General features: G+C 37.4%; 1 protein-coding gene across 7 annotated transcripts in view; it reads right to left on the bottom strand.

Annotated features, from left to right (window-relative positions):
- ST8SIA4 (ST8 alpha-N-acetyl-neuraminide alpha-2,8-sialyltransferase 4) overlaps positions 1–19,637 on the bottom strand; it is an 83,652-nt gene that overhangs the window by 38,289 nt on the left and 25,726 nt on the right. For all 7 annotated transcript variants that reach the window (XM_074856122.1, XM_074856123.1, XM_074856127.1 and 4 more), the window contains one exon: positions 9,897–10,190. In XM_074856122.1, coding sequence (XP_074712223.1) covers positions 9,897–10,190 — 294 coding nt within the window. The remainder of the gene's footprint in view (positions 1–9,896; positions 10,191–19,637) is intronic.

Raw genomic sequence — 19,637 nt, 5'->3', positions numbered from 1 at the left:
AGACCTTCAAGATCATCCAGTCCAACCATTAACCTAACACTGACAGTTTCCAACTACACCATATCACTAAGCACTATGTCAACCCGACTCTTAAACACCTCCAGGGATGGGGACTCCACCACCTCCCTGGGCAGCCCATTCCAACGCCTAACAACCCATTCTGTAAAGAAGTAACTCCTAATATCTACTCTAAACCTTCCCTGGCGCAACTTGAGGACATCACCTCTTGTTCTATCGTTTATCACTTGGTTAAAGAGACTCATCCCCAGCTCTCTGAAACCTCCTTTCAGGTAGTTGTAGGGGGTGATGAGGTCTCCCCTCAGCCTCCTCTTCTCCAGACTAAACAACCCCAGTTCCCTCAGCCACTCCTCATAAGACATGTGCTCCAGACCCTTCACCAGCTTCGGTGCCCTTCTTTAGACACGCTTGAGTAATTGAATGTCCTTTTTGTAGTGAGGGGCTGGAAACTGGACACAGTAATCGAGGTGCAGCTTCACCAGTGCCGAGTACAGGTAAGTACAGGTAAGGTCACTTCCCTGTCCCTGCTGGCCAGCTATTTCTGATACAAGCCAGGATACCACTGGCCTTCATGGCCACCTGGGCACACTGCTGGCTCATGTTCAGCCGGCTGTCAATCAACACCCCCAGGTCCCTCTCTGACTGGCAGCTCTCCAGACACTCCTCCCCAAGCCTGTAGCGCTGATGGGGGTTGTTGTGGCCCAAGTGCAGCACCCGGCATTTGGCCTTATTGAAGCTCATACAGTTGGCCTTAGCCCATCGCTCCAGCCTGTCCAGATCTCTCTGCAGAGCCTCCCTACCCTTGAGCAGACCAACACTCCCACCCAACTTGGTGTCGTCTGCAAACTTACTGAGGGTGCACTGAATCCCCTCGTCTAGATCATCAATAAAGATGTTAAACAGGAGTGGCCCCAAAACCGAGACCTGGGGGACACCACTCATGACTGGCCGCCAATTGGATTTAACTCCACTAACCACAACTCTTTGGGCCCGGTCATCCAGTCAATTCTTTACCCAGCAAAGGGTATGCCCATCCAAGCCACGAGCAGCCAGTTTCGCCAGCAGAATGCTGTGGGAAACAGTGTCAAAGGCCTTCCTAAAGTCCACGTAGACAACATCCACAGCCTTTCCCTCATCCAATAAGCAGGTCGCTCTGTCATAGGAGATCAGGTCTGTCAAGCAGGACCTGCCTTTCATAAACCCATGCTGACTAGGCCTGATACCTGGTTGTCCTGCATGTGTTGTATGATGCTACTCAGGATGAGCTGCTCTATCAGCTTCCTGGGCACCAAAGTCAAGCTGACAGGCCTGTAATTTCCCAGATCATCCTTCCGACCCTTCTTATATATGGATGTCACACTGGCCGATCTCTAATCTGTCGGGACCTCCCCGGTCAGCCAGGACTGCTGGTAAATGATGGAGAGTGGCTTGGCGCGCGCCCCAGCCAGCTCCTTCAGCACCCTCGGGTGTATCCCATCCAGTCCAATAGACTTGTTTATGTCTATGTGATGCAGTGGGTCACTGACTATCTCCTCCTGGATTGTGGGGGGGGTCGTTCTTGCAGTGTGTGTCTTCTGGCTGAGGAGGCTGGATTCCCTCCGTACAACTAGTCTTGGTATTAAGGACTGAGGCAAAGAAGGCATTAAGGACCTCAGCTTTTTTCTCATCATCACTCGTTGCCATGTTTCCTCCTGCATCTAACAGGGGATGGAGGCTCTCCCTCCCTGGTCCTTCTTTTGCTGTTGACATACTTATAGAAACATTTCTTGTTATCCTTAACTGCTGAAGCCAGATTAATTTCTAGCTGGGCTTTAGACCTCCTGATTTTTGCCCTGCATAGCCTCACAGCATCTTTGTCATCATTGTGAGTTCCTAGCCCCTTCTACCAAAGGCCAAAAACTCTCCTTTTCTCCCTGAGTTGCAGCCAAAGCTCCCTGTTTAGCCAGGGTGGTCTTCTCTGGCACCAGCTTCTCTTCCAGCACCTGGGGACCACCTGCTCCTGAGCCATTAAGACTTCCTTCTTAAAGAGTGCCCAGCCTTCCTGGACCCTTATACCCTTCAGGACCATCTCCCAAGGGATTCTGTCAAAGCACTTGACTAAACAAGGCAAAGTCAGCCCTTTGGAAGTCCAGGATGGCAGTTCTGCTTCCCCCTCTCCTGGCCTCTCTAAGAATAGGGAACTCTATTATTTCATGATCACTGTGCCCTAGTCAGCTTCCAACCACCACATCATCCATCAGTCCTTCTCTGTTCACAAAGAGTAGATCCAGCAGCCTCTCTGGAGTTCACTCACCAGCTGTGTCAGGAAGTTATCTGCCACACATTCCAGGAACCTCTGGGACTGGTCCCACTCTGCTGTGTTGTGTTTCCAGCAGATGTCTGGGAAGTTAAAGTCTCCCACAAGAACAAGGGCAAGCAATCGTGAGATTTCTCCTAAGTGCCTACAGACTATTTCATCCACTCCTCTGTTCTGGTTGGGTGGCCTATAGCAGACTCCCTCTACGACAACTGCTCTGCTGGCCTTCCCCCTGATTCTAACACAAAGACACTCTACCCTATCTTCACTACACTTGTACTCAAAGCAATCATAACAGTCCCTAACATCCAGCGCCACCCCACCACCTCTCCTTCCTTATCTATCCCTCCTAAAGAGCTTGTAGCCATCAACTGGTGCACTAGTCATGGGAGACATCCCACCACATTTCAGTGATAGCCTGTACATCATAATTTTCCTGTTTTGATCATGGTTTCAAGCTCCTCCTGTTTGTTACCCATGCTGTATGCATTGGTATACATGCACTTCAGATGGGCTGTCATTAGCATTAGGTACGGTGCTGTTGCTCATCGTAGATAAACTAAGCAGAAAAACTTGAAAATGGGCAATTTCATTACTATTTTTCTTGTGACCTATTCTGTTGCTCTCCTGTAGGTGAAACCTGACATTCAACCTTAGAAGAGTAAGTTTTACAAGTCTTAAGTATATACATTGCCAATAAACAGGAACAAAGCAGTTGCCACAGCAAAAGAGACAAACCCTCACCCCCAATCAAAAACTCACAGAATTTTATTATCAAAAGATAAACAAAAATAAGAATAATGTTTCTCTCCCTACAATCACAGTCAGGCTTTTCATGGTCTACTTTGCAGAATGGACCAGGCAATGAAAGGTATAAAAAGTAAAGAGTTTAGTGCACATTCACAGTTTTCCCATTGTCTTCTCCACTACTTCAACTCTTTGCCCCATTGAAAAAGTTCTCCTTTTTCTCAAAAAGTGACATTTCTCTTGACAGATCTTGATAAATCTTCCTTCACAATAAAATACGAGATCCTGTGCAAAGGAAACAAAAGCTTATCCTGAGAAACTTTGAACCAGATGAGAAGAAACCCTCATGAGGTACATGGGCCCTGCAACCCTGGTAATTAGCTGCTAGGCTGAAAGACCAACCCCAGAGTGTCTCCACTCCAGGAATGGAAGCATCACTTCCTGCTCTCCTATTAGGACAGGATCCCGGGATCCAAAGAATGATTTCACACAATAGATTAAGTTCTGAAAATCCAAACTAACTGGCATCCCACTTGTTTGTATAACATGTAAAACAAAGCCAGCTTTACTGATATGTTACACAAGGGTGCAAGGGTACTGTAATATAGAACTCCTATTTTAACATCCACATATATGAGAAACGCAGTTGTACTCCACTGAAAAGTAGGGAAATGTGTGAATTTTTTTCCTAATATTTTGAATATTTACATGACATGATGCAAAAGACATGGTGATTTTATATTAAGTACAGTATTGTATTTTTAGCTTAATGGCCATTTTTTAAATCTTGTTTTCTTGCAATTCTTATTTATTCATCCACGTACTTAAAAATGTCTCTTCTTAAGAAATATATTTTAGTGGTAAAGAAAAAAGTAAAGTCTGTTTTCAGTAAGAAAAGAAACTGATGTGTTTACAATACAGATTACTCCCAGCAATTTTTTCTTTATTAGTACAGGGATGCTGGAGAACTACTTGATTTCTGCATGTCTGAGTTTCTCATTTTCTCTGTAAGTCCCACAGCAAAGGACTCTGGAGCCATGGTGAAGTTGTGTAAAAGGTCACTACATTCAAACAACAGCTGTTTGCTTTCACTTATAAAGGAAAAAAGACTCTGCACTGAAAAGTGACCATAAACAGGCACAGCATAGTCTTTACACACACAAACCAGAGATTTCAGTGGCAATTCTCCCATGTTTAATGCAGGATCAACTCTAATACTGCTCTTTCACATGCAGTATCAAGAAGAAAGAAGCTGAGCACAGGCAAATCCCACAGAATGTCCACACGATTGTTCCATACCCAAAAGATGGGAAGGAATCTTATGTGAAGCAATTTCAGCGCTATTGCTGCTGAGTGACTAATAGTTTATGGAATGGCTCCAATAGGAAAGAAAAGCCAAGAAAACATTCTCACACATGAAGATGAGCATGAGAACTTTGTTTATGGAGTTGAGAAAGGAAACACAAGAAAAAGCTTCTCAGAAAACTTCCGTATTGTAAAAGATTGTATTGCTTGGCAGGGTGTGTGTGGGGGTGGTACTCTCTCTCTTCAGCAGACACCTTCAGATATTCACCAACAGAAGCAGAACAGCTGTGCAAGGCTCTGGGAGTTAACTCTGGCCTCCTAATGTGCCAATGACATGCTTAGTCTCAGGAGCCCTCTCTACTCCCTCCGGGGAACTGCAAGGCAGTATCCATTGAAGAAAGCATCTGCTAATCCTACTTTCATGTTTGGTTGACTGCCACAATGGACCATCAGAAGTAAAAAATCTGGACTCTAATCCCAGCAGGCTCAGTTCCTGTTTGCATACTGTTGAATGTATATTCCATTAGAGCTCTGCTACTGAGTACAGACCCCATACACACACTGTCCACACTTCAAAGAGTATCACCTCACTTGGAAAATATTATTAAAAGTAATTTTAATTAAAGAGCTCATCATTCAATCTCAGGCCTATTAATAAATCAAAGTTTTTGAAATTTGTTGTTACATTCAATTTAAAAAAAAAAAGTTTGGTCATTTGTTCACTATAAGTATTTAATAATTAACCTTCCTGGTAGTGGCATTAGAGAGCAAATAAATCCTTTTAATTAGTTAAGCTCTTGATTTATAGATTCTAGTTCCATCTTGAACTGTTACATAATGATTACCTCAATCATTTTGTCAATAATACGTGCACAATTACATTTTAAAGTTCCATAAAACAGCATTTAGAAACACTTTGTGAAAAAATCATGCAACTGCCCCCAAATCACTTTCCAAATCCAATATTCTAACTTGAAGTACAAACTTGTTGATCAAGAAGTACAAAAGCAAAATAAAGAAAATAAATGGTCACATGAAGCCACTTGATCTAGATCTACTGAAGTAAAAAATCTGAATCCAACAGCCATTTAAGATATGCTACTGATTAAAAAAATAGTTATCACGTTGGACTTAGTATTTACATAATCTGTTTTAAAAACTTTGAATTTCTCTGATATTTTAGAGGAGTGGCTATCACTCACAGAAGTTTAATAAGGCTTCAAATCTGCAAAAAAGTAATTTCTTTTTCCAACACCACATTACCTTTTTAATGACCAAAATGGACAGGAAAAAAATAAAAGTTTTTCACAATGATCTCAGAATGCAGTCATTATTCTACTATCTGATCAAGAGCAACTCCCAAATACCATGTGCTGCTCAAAAAGTTTCTTCTATTAAAAGAGAAGGAAAAATAGGGGAGAGAATTTCAGTGCTGTATGTGACTGCAGCAAAACTGCCCTGTTATTATGTAAAACAGTACACAGGAATGCAGAATTTGGCTTCATTAGAACAGAAGTCTAAGAAAGTTAATGTTCTGTCTTTATAAACTGCCTATGCCTTATGCTTTAAAGACTGATGAAGGAAAAACCTAATTTGCCTGAACAATTTGGCAGTGTCATACACACAAAAGAAGAATAGAGACAATACTTTCCAAACCATCAGCCTGCACCTTTGAGCATTAAACATCTCTATTAGTACTTAATATGTCAGGTTGGAACTATGAATTTTATTCATGATTTAGTTACCAAATTATTTAGCCCATAATACATTACATTTACATATTTTTAATAAGATTTTAGGCATATTAAATCAAAGAACTCCTGATATCAATTTAAGTTTACCTGGGAATTTATTTGTTCTTCAAAAAAAAAAAAGAGACTTCATAATTCTAACTTTTTAGGATAGACATCTTCTCTTTTTAGGCAGTTTTCACGCCTGTGGCAGAGTGTTTTATATTTTTAGATTATGAAGATATGTAGTTGCAATATAATACATAAAAGTTTCAAATAAAAGCCTCATTTCAACCAGCTGAATGATATGGATATGGTATAGCCCTGTGATATACCACATCTACAGCTGTATCTGTGGTACAGAAAAAACAGCATGGATGCTTAAGTCTTCCAAAACAGCTTAATGGAATAAGCTGTTTAATAAGCTTTTAGCTTATTAAAACATAAAATTGCACCTTTTATTCATCTCTATAAGAATATGCTTTCAAGTTGAGGACAGTTCTTCAGTATACCCTCCTGGTATCATGTCTTTGGAATAGTATAACAAAAATCTCACTGTGTTTAAGTTGTTATGAATGTGGGAGGGTTTCAAGATAGAAAAAACAACCTAAGAATAAGAGAATTCTTGACTGATTCTCTTAAAGTCTAATTTAAAACAGCTCTACCTACCTTCACGCTATTATTTAATTAAAAATGTGCATACTCAAATAAAATGTAAAGCCAGAACGCTTTGGAATTATCAAGACAAGAAACTGGAAACAGAAGAAGTGAATGCTTATTGTATGGATGTTAAGGGGAGTTTGGGGATGTTAAAAATATTGATATGGGACAGTGATTGCAAATGCTACATTCCCATGTGTCTGCTCTGAACTTTTGTTGCCTTTAATGAAAATCAGCAAGCTACATTCAAGCACAATGTTACAAATATCTGAGAATGCTCAAAGTCTACGAAAGAAAGGTTGCAGATGCAAGTAATTTCCTTGCATAACCTAAGAGTCTACAAAAACTGTTTCTTGCAGTTCAGCTTCCCTCATCATACTTTCATCAATAAATCGAACTTCATCTCCCTCTTACGGCTTAAGAGGCTAAAAGACATAGCATAAGCCTTGCATTTCATCAGCCTTGCACATCTGCTTAGGCACCCTATGAAGGGGATTAGATGCTCTGCACAGGTCTTACCGTGTGTTTTAACATGGAGGTTTTACGGGAAGATCTCCTGGTTTTGCTCCACATCTAACAGCAATCTTCACATATTTTATCCTTTCTGTTTTAGAGCGCCACAGGCCTCCACTAGGGTACATCTCTATTAACGTGGTCACAAAGACTTAAAACTTGCAAGCAGAGAGCTTGCAAAACCATCAAATATGTCAAAATAAATACACAAAAAATAGTTCAGATTCATAAAACAAGGAGTGTTTTATAGGACTTCCTTTTAGGTAGTGTCTCTTCAGAGGCTCATAAATCATCAGTTTACGTTGAATTTGAAATAAACATAAACACAATAGATAGAATACAGTATTATGAAGATTTTCCTTAAAAGTGAGTACATAAGTTGCACACATTGTTTCAAATGGCAGCAGACTTAGCTGTCCATCAGTTTCAAACTCAAGTTAGGAGTTCTAACTTGCTTAACTTTCACAAGTCTTACTGCTCAAAATGGTCTTTTCCAACCTAGACAATTCTGTGATTCTGTGACTGATTTGATAATCAGGTTATGGAGCTTTAAATTTTACTTTATTTTTCAAGTTACTTTATTTATTTCTATAAAATAATAATTTTTAGCTCAGGCACATTTTAATTTAAGAACAGTTTTTGCTTATTAATTTCTCATACTACCATTTGACATGTGAACCTAACAGAACATAGAGATGTAATTCAACCTCTAAAAAGATGATACTCTTTCCTTAGATTTAACTTTGCTGTAATACAAACCTTATTATTATGGGCTGGTGTTTTAAGACAGCTGTCTGAGAAATCTAAAGAATGCTTGTTCCACATGTATTACTGCTAACAGTATCACTTCCAAACTTGAGTTACTAAGACATATTCACCTCATGCACCTCACTTCATAAACTCAAGACTTAGACCAAAGATAAATTTGACTTTGTGTTTTGTTCTAATTCAGATTACAAAAAAGAACAGTAAAGAACACATGATGATATTTGATTACTTCCCACAAGAACAAAAAAGGGAAAGTGAGATGATTAAACGTTTGAAGTGGAGGACTTAAGGTTTAGCACACAGATGCAACAACCTGACAAATCTGTGCAGTCATATCAGACGATACTGCAAGGTATAATCTGAAATACAGTATAGTCTGAATTTTCAACACCAATTCTGATGGCAGAGCTTTTTTTGCCTTTCTTTCAGAGACAGTGTAGGTGCTAATTATTTTTTTAAGACACAGTCCCCTCAAGCTGGTCAACTGAAAAGGCTGCACAGTCTGAATTACCATTCACATTTGTTAGTTTTGCTCAGATTTAGCAGATGGAAATGAGAACAGCTGTTTGTAAACTGGAAGTAATCTTATTTAATTTATATACACACACAAAACCCACTACACCTATCCATGTGTTAAAGGCATTTTGAATACTTGAAAATTCAACACAATCAAGGCCCATAAATAGCTAAAGTGTTACTGTATAATGAAACAACTATGGAAACTGAGCAACTCAGTAAAAAAAAGTATTTCCAAAGGTTTTCCAAATTCCAAAGGGATTGAATTTTTTTTTCCAGTGCCAGAAGTGACATGAAGAATATAGCAATTAATCTATTTGACACACGGCAGAAGGAGAAAAGCATATTCAAAAGTTCTAATACTGTGAAGAACAACACATTTCTAAGCTTTATTCTCATACTGTCATACTAAATTGGGGTAACAATTCAAACACCCCCTCTGATCTTATCCCTGCTGCTGTAACAGTAACAACTTTGTAGGCAGATAAATAACTGGTAACTGGTGTAAAAGACAATACCAATACTTTAAGGCATCTTCCAAAACCCCACAGACAGCACAGTTCAAACAACTCAATATTATCATACTGTCATAATTCAGTGCACAAATAGATGTTGCACTACCTTCTTCTGAACAGTTTTCATGCATAGCCCTATATACTCTTACTTGTAGTGACAATGACATTCAAGCCTTCATCTGACAGTCCTGTTTAATCATGGTGTTAAAAAAAAAAGTCTCTGCACAAAGCATGGGTGCATTTTTTTTTTAATGACTGGTTACATTAATGTTTACAGTGATTCTGATCAGTGTTTTTGAATTCCCCAAGCATCTGGCCAAATTCAAAATGGGAAACATTGCTACAAAGTCCTAGATGTTTTAGGAAGGAGCTCATTATTTTCAGATCTTCCAGACTTCATTATTTACATGGTTGTTACCTCAACCCCTATGCTATTTAACTTCTATTTTTTATCTCCATAGTCTTGCCCAAAAGAAGACATGTAGCACTTTCATTGTCCTCTTATCTGATGACTCACAGGTATCATTTGAATTCAGACTATTTTTTCATCAATTTATCACAATAATGATTATAAATAATTTTTGTACATAAAATTGAAAGTGAAAAGTCGTTGTGCTAATGCATTTCAGTTGTTTCCATTAGAGTAGGCTAAATGAGTGAACGACATTTATTACCAAACTTATTTTATCATAAATGCAATCCATTATAACAATAATGGAAATATCATACTCCTTTTAACATTTTACTTGAGCTTTTTTCTGCCTGCTAGGAATTCTAGTTATGAGCTTCATTATGCCAAAGACAGACCAGTGTTTTCCAGACACTTACCCTCTGACAGCATGAATAAGTCTCAGTGATGGATAGGCGGTTCGCACTTTCAATTTATTCTTAAGGATTAATGCATTAACCCACTCCACATGCTTCTCTCCACCTTTGACCATGAAAGCAGGGATCCAAAGAACACTGTCATTCAGCATGGATAGTCTACGCACAAATTTTTCTCTGTCACTCTCATTCCGAAAGCCTCCAAATGCTCTTTGTACAACTGATGGGTTCATGGTAATAAAATCAGATTTAGTTCCCACATCGGCAGCAAACTCCACCACAGGAGCTAGATTGCACCTGAAGAGGAAGAAATTCATGGAAAAATGAAAATATATATGAAACATTAACTCAGAAAGATGTGTGCATGAAGGGAAAGCTGAAAATGAATATGCCAGCCCATTTCAATTTAATGTGAGAAAAAAGTACCAGTGATAATAGGTCTGATAACATGTAGCATTTTACTCAGCTTGGACACTCATTTCACAAATTTTTTAAAAATACTAAATGTACATAATGCTGTGAGAAAAAAAAGTTCCTTGGACATTTGAAAACCATGTCATCATGCTTTAAAATGCATCAATGACTAGAGTACCACTTATTCAAAACAGTATACTTTCTACACCTATTACCTTCCATTTGTGTTCATTTGTCATCATGTTATCAACAGTCCACACTCTTAAAGGAAGCCATGTCAGCCAATTAAGTATAATTTACACAGGTTAGTCATTGTAGGTTTTTTAAAATACTGTATTTAAGTATGATTTACAAATTAACTTTACCACATGTTAAATGAGTTTTTGGTATTTTGGTTTTTGGTATTCTTACTGCAGCTGATCAGAAGTTTTGAAATTTAGTATTTTAATTTCATTTAGAAATGAAATTTTTGGAAAAAAGTATTAATTACTCTTTCCCTTGATGTCTCATTTTCAAATCTTGTTTAATTTTGCAGTAGCTTTTTTTCCTAGGCTTGAGAAAGGTCTCATCAGGCCTTTGTGTTCAGTGTTTTTTTCCCTCAGTTATATAAATACATATATATGTAACCACACAGAGGCAGCATTCTCCATGGGCAGCACTGGATGCAGGTGACAAAATGCAATTCAGAAATTGTGATTTCAGTGACCAGTATGATTCAACTGAAACAAATCACCTCCACAACATCCTCAGTGAATTAGCCTGTAGCTGGTATGCCCCAAATAAGTGTCCTGACACAACATTTTCACAACTTAAACTGCTCTGTTGAGATGACGGATGCTAAGAAGCAATGTCAGAACTAGGTCCTTCAAAACATTTGCATGTTATTATATTGCTAACATAAATAGCATTCTATTAGTTCTGCAATTCTTTTCTGGTACAGTAAACTTTTTACATAAGCTTATCCCCCAGCATCTTCTAATGTCTGCATCTCCAATGTCATATAACAATAACTGAAGTCAGCAAGGCAATACCAATTAACACCAACTGATGACCTAGTCCTGACTGATAATTGCTCAGAACATAAATTTTCATTCTGTAATTATCAGCTAAAGAAGTAGTCCTATATTCTTTAGAAATAAATGTTCTAAAGACCATAAATTAGCCTATATATTCTCAGGAGATAAAGCTGTCCAAGCTTCTGATGACATGTGGGCAGATGTAAGCTTTCTTAGGAAACAGACTTACATTCTTCAGTATCTTTATACATCTATTCCACAAACCATCTTCATATAATACAGGCTGTTAAGACTAGTATCTTTTAGAAACTGGTAGATAGGGCACAAGAAAAACTTACACTGATTTCAATACTGGCTTTGAAAATTGTTTCTAAAAATCTTAATATTCCAGACCTGTAGTCTGGAATTGTCAAAAGTCTGGTGTTGCAAAATTAAAAAAAAAAAAAAAAAAAAAGAATCAAGCCAAAGACTTAAGATAAACCAATCAAATTCACTGAATAACTGCTGCTCTTGAAAATACCTATTTTAAAGGCAGACTGCACAACATAATGAAGGATTCTTGTACAGCAGGGTTTTTTTCAGTAGTCATACCTATATGCACATGATGACATCTATTACAAACATAAGACAGAATCTGGCATTGCAAATCCTGCTCTCTGTGTCCAACTCTGAGAAGCACCTATATAGCAACACCACCTTGTTTAAAAGCTCTACGCCATATGCAAAGTGTGCACATGTAACATAGGCCTTATAGTTCTAACATGATTCCATGTCTTTTGACAGCTCCTTTCTGATCTGCCAACGGTATCAGTGCCTAAATCTTAAAAGAATATGTAGTTTCAAACCAGCATATAAATGTAATCTCACCTAAATCCTGAAAAAAAATTGTCATAGGCATAACAAATATAAGGTCTACTTACCTTGCATGTCATTAATGTTTCACCAGAATACTTAAGATCAAATACTGTATTTTAGAAAGGTATACAGCATTAGCAGTATAAATTCTTAACATATTGCATTTTCAGATTTTTCATGTATAACTTCAGAAAGAAATGAGCAATCCAAATGCACTCAGTAACAATGGTATTACTTATGAATAGTTATATGGAATATTAGTCATATTTTTCAACTTTTAGTGTCTCACATTAGACACCTGATTGCAGTATTAGAGGAAGGTAAGGCATTTTGCTTTCCAAGTGCTGAGCATCTCTTAACCTTTGATCTTTTAAAAATTCAGTTATATAAATACGGATTAGCAGCAGTGAAGTTTCAAATAATGTGGTAAGTACATCTGCACTTTGAAAGGCTCTGTTTCCAAAGTAGTAACTAGATGCTGTTAGCAGTACACTGCTAAGATTGCTGTTTTAGAACATGAATGTAAGACAAGCTCTACACAAATTTCTGTCTCTGCTAAGGAAATAAACATTACTAAATTAATTGTAGTTGATCAAGTTATAGAAGTATTACCCTCATTAAGTCACTTCTCATTTTCTTAGAGGCTACTTCCTTCAAAGGAGGATTATAATACTAATTAAATTAGAAGTGTCAATAATCAGTATTTATTTTTTGTTTATCCACAAAGGTGGAAAATATAAAACACCTGCTAAAATACATCAGTTAAAATCAGCACATTCTTCATCAGGGATTAAATGGAGCAGTTACATCAGAAGTGTTTCCATACAAGTTCATGAGTTTATGTGCTAGTGATGAATTGTAACACTTACACTAAACTGCTAGTACTAGATAATTTATAATTCCAGATGAGTTCAAGACAATTTTATAGAAAGGTATCATAGAATCACAGAATAGTTGGGTTGGAAGGGACTTTGAAGGTCATCTAGTTCAACCATTTGCAATGAGCAGGGACATCTTCAACTAGATTAGGTTGCTCAAAGTCCCATCCAACCTGACCTTGAATGTTTCCAGGGATTGGGCATCTACCACCTGTCTGGGCAACCTGTTCCAATGTTTCACCATTCTCATTGTAAAAAATTTCTTCTTTATATTTAGTCTAAATCTACTCTCTTTTAGTTTAAAACCATTACCCCTTGTCCTATTGTAACAGTCCCTGCTAAAAAGTTTGTCCCCATCTTTCTTGTATGTTTCAGGGCTAATAAAACTACTTATTGCATTTTTGCATATACACCTGAGTATATGTAAACAGCTTTTACTACCCATTTCAGAGCTTTTCTCTTAACCTCTAATGCATCTTTATGATATGCCACAACTTCATACAGTTGTAGGAATTTTTAAGCTTATTTTGTTAGCGGATGTCAGTGTCATAAATTCTCAGGACTCTTTCAAGAAAACTTCATACTCAGAGACACATATAAACATATTCTTATTTTCTTTTAAGTGAAACTAAGTAGCCTATTAACTGAAATAGGCAATGCAATACCTTTGCTGTGTTACATTCTTTAATTCTAGCTCATTTTAAGACATAGAATGTTGGATATATCAACAACAATGATGAGGAGGTGAGGGGGACTCTGCACCTCAAGCTTCACCATTACGTGCCTAGGAGTTTGTACACAACAAATGAAACCTTACTACTTTTTTTTTTTTTTTAAAGTTGTCATTTCCATATCAAATCCAGCAGGAAGAATAAATAGAAAACTGTAATATACTGTGTCCTATTCTCACATGCTGCATTATTGATACCTTGCAAATATATGATTGATTAAAATTTGACTCTAAAACACAATTTTATGCAGCATACCACCATCTTCCATTCATTCTAAAAAAACTTCAGTATTGCCTTCATGTTAATCAACCTGTGGGCTGCAGGTCAAAGCTGAGCAGGACGAACTTGGTACAAGGTTTGTAACACTGAGAATACAAGAACAGGTTGTAATTAGAAGTCACACATAGCACTGAAGCATTGACTTGAACACAGCTGCAAACATGAGCACTGAGAATATATATCATGTTATATAAAGGTTTGTAAACCTTCTTCTCCTGAGCTGAAGATATCGACTATCTTCAGCAGCTTGTCCCAGCAAAAACAATTTTGCAAAACAATGGTTTTCAGGAGTTCTTTCGGTTTGTTTTGGCATAAAAAATTCACTGTAAGTGCATTCTTTAACAAGCTTATGGCTATTTTTTTCTATATAATTTTGTTTAATCAGGAGCTCTAGGTCCTTCTTTTTCCCCTTGCACTGAACTAGCAAATATTCAGTCATTATCTGCTCCTTTATTTCTAAGAACTAACTATGGCAGAAGTGTTCAGAAACTGGTCTAATGAGACAAAGATTGGAACATTTGGGAGAGAAGGTAAAACCTAAGTGGGAAATGTTCATAATCTGTGATTGGTAGTATCATAATATGCAAGATACCTCTAATTAATGATGCAGTCCCTGTTCTTCCCATGACAACAGTCTGGACCACATCCAAAACCTCAGCACAGCCATTTCAACAGGGTAGTTAGTCTAAACATACTATCAGGAATCAATTATATGATTTAAGTAATCAGTAAGTTTACAGGGTCACTTAATTTACATAGCATCCATGTATAATCATGCTACTGAAAGGCAAATATATGTATAGAAAATATTCATAATAAAAATGCAGGGGTTCCCAAACACGAGCTTTCAGTGTGATAGCAGATTTTCACCAGGAACATGCACTACAATGCTATCACTAGAAAGAGAACTGTGGTAAAAAGAAAAAATTTGTTCATGTCTGAAGTATCACATGCTATTTGGGTATCTGTACAATAACTGAGGTCCTAAAAACACAGACAGAAAAGTCTCAGTGATTGAAAACATGTTTCTTCTACAACTGTCTGTTAAATATATTAGCTACAGTAGGATATATTACAAAAAAGAGTGGTGAAAAAGAGCCAAATGGCCTATGTCTGGAGTTGTATGCCATGAAAAAAGACTGAAGAATGGAGTAAGTGCTGCTTTATCACACTTAGATGTAAGTAATTAACCCTGCATTTGCTGTGACACCTTTATGGCCCAAACACATCCGTAACATACTTAACTCTTTTAGAGAGCAGAGCTTAACAAAGAAAATTATGAAAATGTATTCACAAAAATACACTGAAGTGAGAAGTCAGTTATTCCACAGAGATTCAGATGAACTTGCTTGGTCACTAATAAACATACAGCTCATGTATATACACACAAATGTCCAATACATAATATTAATAGGCCATATATTGGTGTTTTCAAGTTGATTTTAAATAAAAGCCATATAAATTTGCTTGAGTAGAAGTGATTACTATTTCCATTTTATCTGACATTGAGAACTACAAGAATATTCTTCATACAGTAATAATGCAAGAATTGGCCATGAATCTATACACTTGTTAATCTTTTAACAACGTGCACTTGAGGTTTACAGGTTGAAGTATTTAGAAACCACTCTAAAGCCCAAGCTGCACAAAAGTGCTATAAAAAAATGCTTTGTTTCATTAATATCTTCTCCTTGTAGAGCAAAGCCAAAAATATCCATAACAAAATACTGACCATATACACTGAGAAGCCAAAAAATGAAAATTAGATTGTTGCTGGAAGACATAATATTAAACCTCTCTGAAACATGAGGCATTACCTAAATAATATCTATAACATAGACTCTTTCCTGAATAGACTGCAGGCTTTTATATTCAGGTTCATACCCAGATTCCCGTAAGAATGAAAACTGCAATCTTGAATTCAAAGATTCTTGACATTTTAAGAAACACTTGGATGTGGAAGTAAAATGCAAGGCTCAAGCACATGGGAGGAAAATAAAAGAGTTAAGTTCAAGGCAGCAGACAGCCTAACATTACTCTCTACCCAGTCTACCTGCAGGAAGCATGTCACTAACACATGTGTGTATGTAGCAGCCATTTCATTTGGTTCTTCAAAGGTGTGCAGCAGCACTGTAATCACCTTCACATACACACATATACCCAAAAAGGGGAGATTTAAAAAAAAAAATGTACACAAACCTCCCATCTCCTGCTGCCAAAGTAAAATGTATGGATTCTCACATGTTGTGTGTACTTGTTTGGCACCTGTCAAAACTAAAATTGCATCGAATTAACTGTATGGATCTGGATTAGCAGCGAATCCCCCAACATACCTACTTCATCCAGTCCTTACCCTCTGCATGGCACAATAGAGAATGTCTCATGATGCTGCAAGCTGTGTAGAGGCTCAGATACAGCATAATTATGAATTCTATTCACACAGGAATCACAACTGCCTTCTGAGATGCGCCATGTAAAATATACCATTGTTGACCCAACACCCCTTTTATAACACAAGTCCACAAGAATCCTGAATTTATAACTGATTTCACATTAGAAGATGCATTTTTGTGACATCACCTGCTAATAAACTTCATTGGTTCTTATTGCCTAGAACCTGTACTGATAATCATTAAGTTCTTTCTTCTTAGCATCTTCCTTAACACCAGTGATTGAAATGCAAGTTATCCTCAACTGACACAGCACAGATGTGAAGAAAAGGTCTAAGTGGTGTTTTAGAAAGTGGCAAAACACACTATTTACCTCTTTATTGTGAGTCCCTGTTGCAGCAATACCCATGAATTAGAGTTTTATTGTTCTTTCCAATACCATTACTTTGACACCAAAATAAAGGAATCACTGAAAGTTTGTCGCATATGGAAAAAAAACTACAGTAGTGAAATACTGAGAATGATATTTTAATGTAAGAAAACCTGAGAAATGGAACTTAGTAGTTTCCTGAATACCTGTATCTTTGCCTTTTTATTTACCTTTACACATTACTGTCCATAAAGGGCATATTCTATAGGGCTACAGAAGTGTTACTGCAGAAAACTTCGGAACAGTTCTGCACTCATGTGAGGACAGAAGGGGTTAAAAAAATTTTATTATCCTTGCAATAAATTCAGGCAAAATGATAATTTTCATTGTTTGGAGAAGCACTTTGGGGTTCTGAGTTTGGAATGTATTAAAAAGGAATAGTTTGAACACTCAAAAATGGAGAACAGCAAAAAAAAAGCAGCAATGTTTAGACTAAGACTGTTCTGAGCATTGTCACACCTCTTAATCAAAACAGTCAATGAACAAATGTATTCGTGAAGCTTCCCTCCATTTAACACCATTCAGAAAACTACTAATTAAAAGTTCTGTATTACCAACAATAGGAGTAAGCAAATTTAAAAGAATTTTATCCTTTTATCTCAGGATAATTATAGGAGGAGTCAGGCTAACCCCATGTGCTCTACATTTGGATGCTTATGGGACACCTATTAATTTAAGTGACTACTTTCAAATCTTTGATCATTTGTATATGGGTTTACAGAAGTCACTTCTTACTGATGTTTCCTTAGCCTTCTAAACTTACGTCCTTATATGTCCTCCCATATCACCTACTTAAGAATTAGCTTTGTTTTTTTTTTTAAAATAGGAAGTTGCACCAAAGTCGGAATTATAAATGCTTATGGAGGGTATACACTACTGTGGCCCCAAGGATAGGCAGCACCAGGTGCTACGTACTGACGAAGAGATTCAGATTCATAAGAAGACATTTCTGTACCAGCTCTCACTTCATGATGGGCTGCCTGGTGTAGCAAACATGCAAGAACCCTTCCAGCAGCTGAAGAAATCGTGAGGTGAAGTCAAAAAGGGAAAATGTGGCCAGAAGAAGCCAGGCCTTCTCCAAGGTTCTACTGAGGTGGAGGTCATGTCTAACTTGACTGAAAACACTGAACAGCTACACTTGTGCTCCCCCTTTCTCAGGCACCCAAATCACTGAGCAAGAACATCTGAACATTATGGTTTCTGGCTTTCTTCTGCTTTCATTTAATGTTTCAATGTATGTCACAATTTGTAGGAAGAGACAGAGGGCAAAAATAGAGCTGCCACATTCGAAAGCTGAAAAACGTCTAATGAGCTAGTCATGATGTATTCAGATGTTATTTTTAAGGGAAGAATCATGTTTTTCAATAAGTCTGTTAAATTGGCAACTTCACTTTCAACAGATCTGCTGGTTCTGAGCATCCAGCTCTACAGGCACAATGGTTATGCTCCAAGCAAGGTATGTTAAATAAATATTTGGACATAAAAGCTGATACAAGTTAGAAAACAAAAAAGAAGTCCCAGAATATAAGTACATTAATATCGTAATTCTGACAAATTTATGATTGCATTTTTCCTATTAGCTGAAGGAACAACACAGAAGAAGCTACTACCACTCTCTGCTTACATATTAATATTAGCAGAGAAATTTAAATTGTTCTCCTGAAATAAGAAAACACACCTCCATGGTATGGTTAGAAGGTCTGTCCTTTTCTTCTTCCTGAATAGATACGCTGTCTTCTGCTCACATCACAATTGCTTGCCCACAAAACCAAGATATCAGGGAGGAAGTCAAACATATTATCCTCCTCTTTGTATAGGATAAGACAACAAATTTATTAAAGGACTACCAGTTTTTTCCATGGCAACTTCTCTAACCACAAGAATTGCCAACTTAAAACATGAAGGACAAAGCACACTGGAAAAATAAGAGCTGCATTTGCTCAGCAAAATTTTAGCACCCATGATGGCAAAAATACTCAGCTTGATTCCTAGATGCTGACAGATTTAGCAGGAAAACACTCCAATGAGAGAAAGAAGAGTTGTAACATATAAACTAGGCACTTCAGTCCAAAGAAAGAAGCAATTAATACACTCTCATGGCTGTTCCTTCTTAGAGCAGCCCTAAGCTAGTCAAATAGCTTCACTCAAGAGGCCTGTTCTCTGTATAGTCCAACTGAAATGAAAAGGACTTTACCAGAAGTGTCACTACAAGAAAAACCACAAGATTATCTATTAGGTTTGGAGGTTTTTGTTTGTTTTTTAACCAAGTAACTCCAAAACTCTACCTGGCCTCTGCTTGTCAATAGTTCCCATCATGAATGCTGAATTCCATCAATTAAAAACAAAACAAAAAAATTTCTTCCAAGCTTCGGCATTGTTCAAATTCTGAACCCAAAGCTGACCTGAATTCTTTTTGGTACTTCCTGGCTGCCAAAAGTAATTCCAAGAATCTGAAAGTTATTACTTGGCAATGTTTAGTATTGTTATTTTACATTTACCCAAAATACAGTTGTCTTTTTTAGGAAGTCCTATGTACCTACTGCATTTCAAAATGTACCACCTAGTCTAACAAGTTCATCTGTTTGTTAAGATGTAACAGCTAACACAGCCCTGGCATGAGAATGTCAGCATCAGAAAGTGTAGACAATGGGGGAATAATATGTATTGCATTTAAATCTCACAGGGAGTGCGCACCATATATCTCACCCAACAGTTAGACAAACAGCTGACAACAGTACCATGCAAAAAAAC

The sequence above is a fragment of the Strix uralensis genome, chromosome Z, assembly GCF_047716275.1.
Source record: "Strix uralensis isolate ZFMK-TIS-50842 chromosome Z, bStrUra1, whole genome shotgun sequence".
NCBI lineage: Eukaryota > Metazoa > Chordata > Aves > Strigiformes > Strigidae > Strix > Strix uralensis.
Note: the sequence above shows the minus strand (reverse complement) of the source record. Positions and strands in the feature narration are given on the sequence as shown.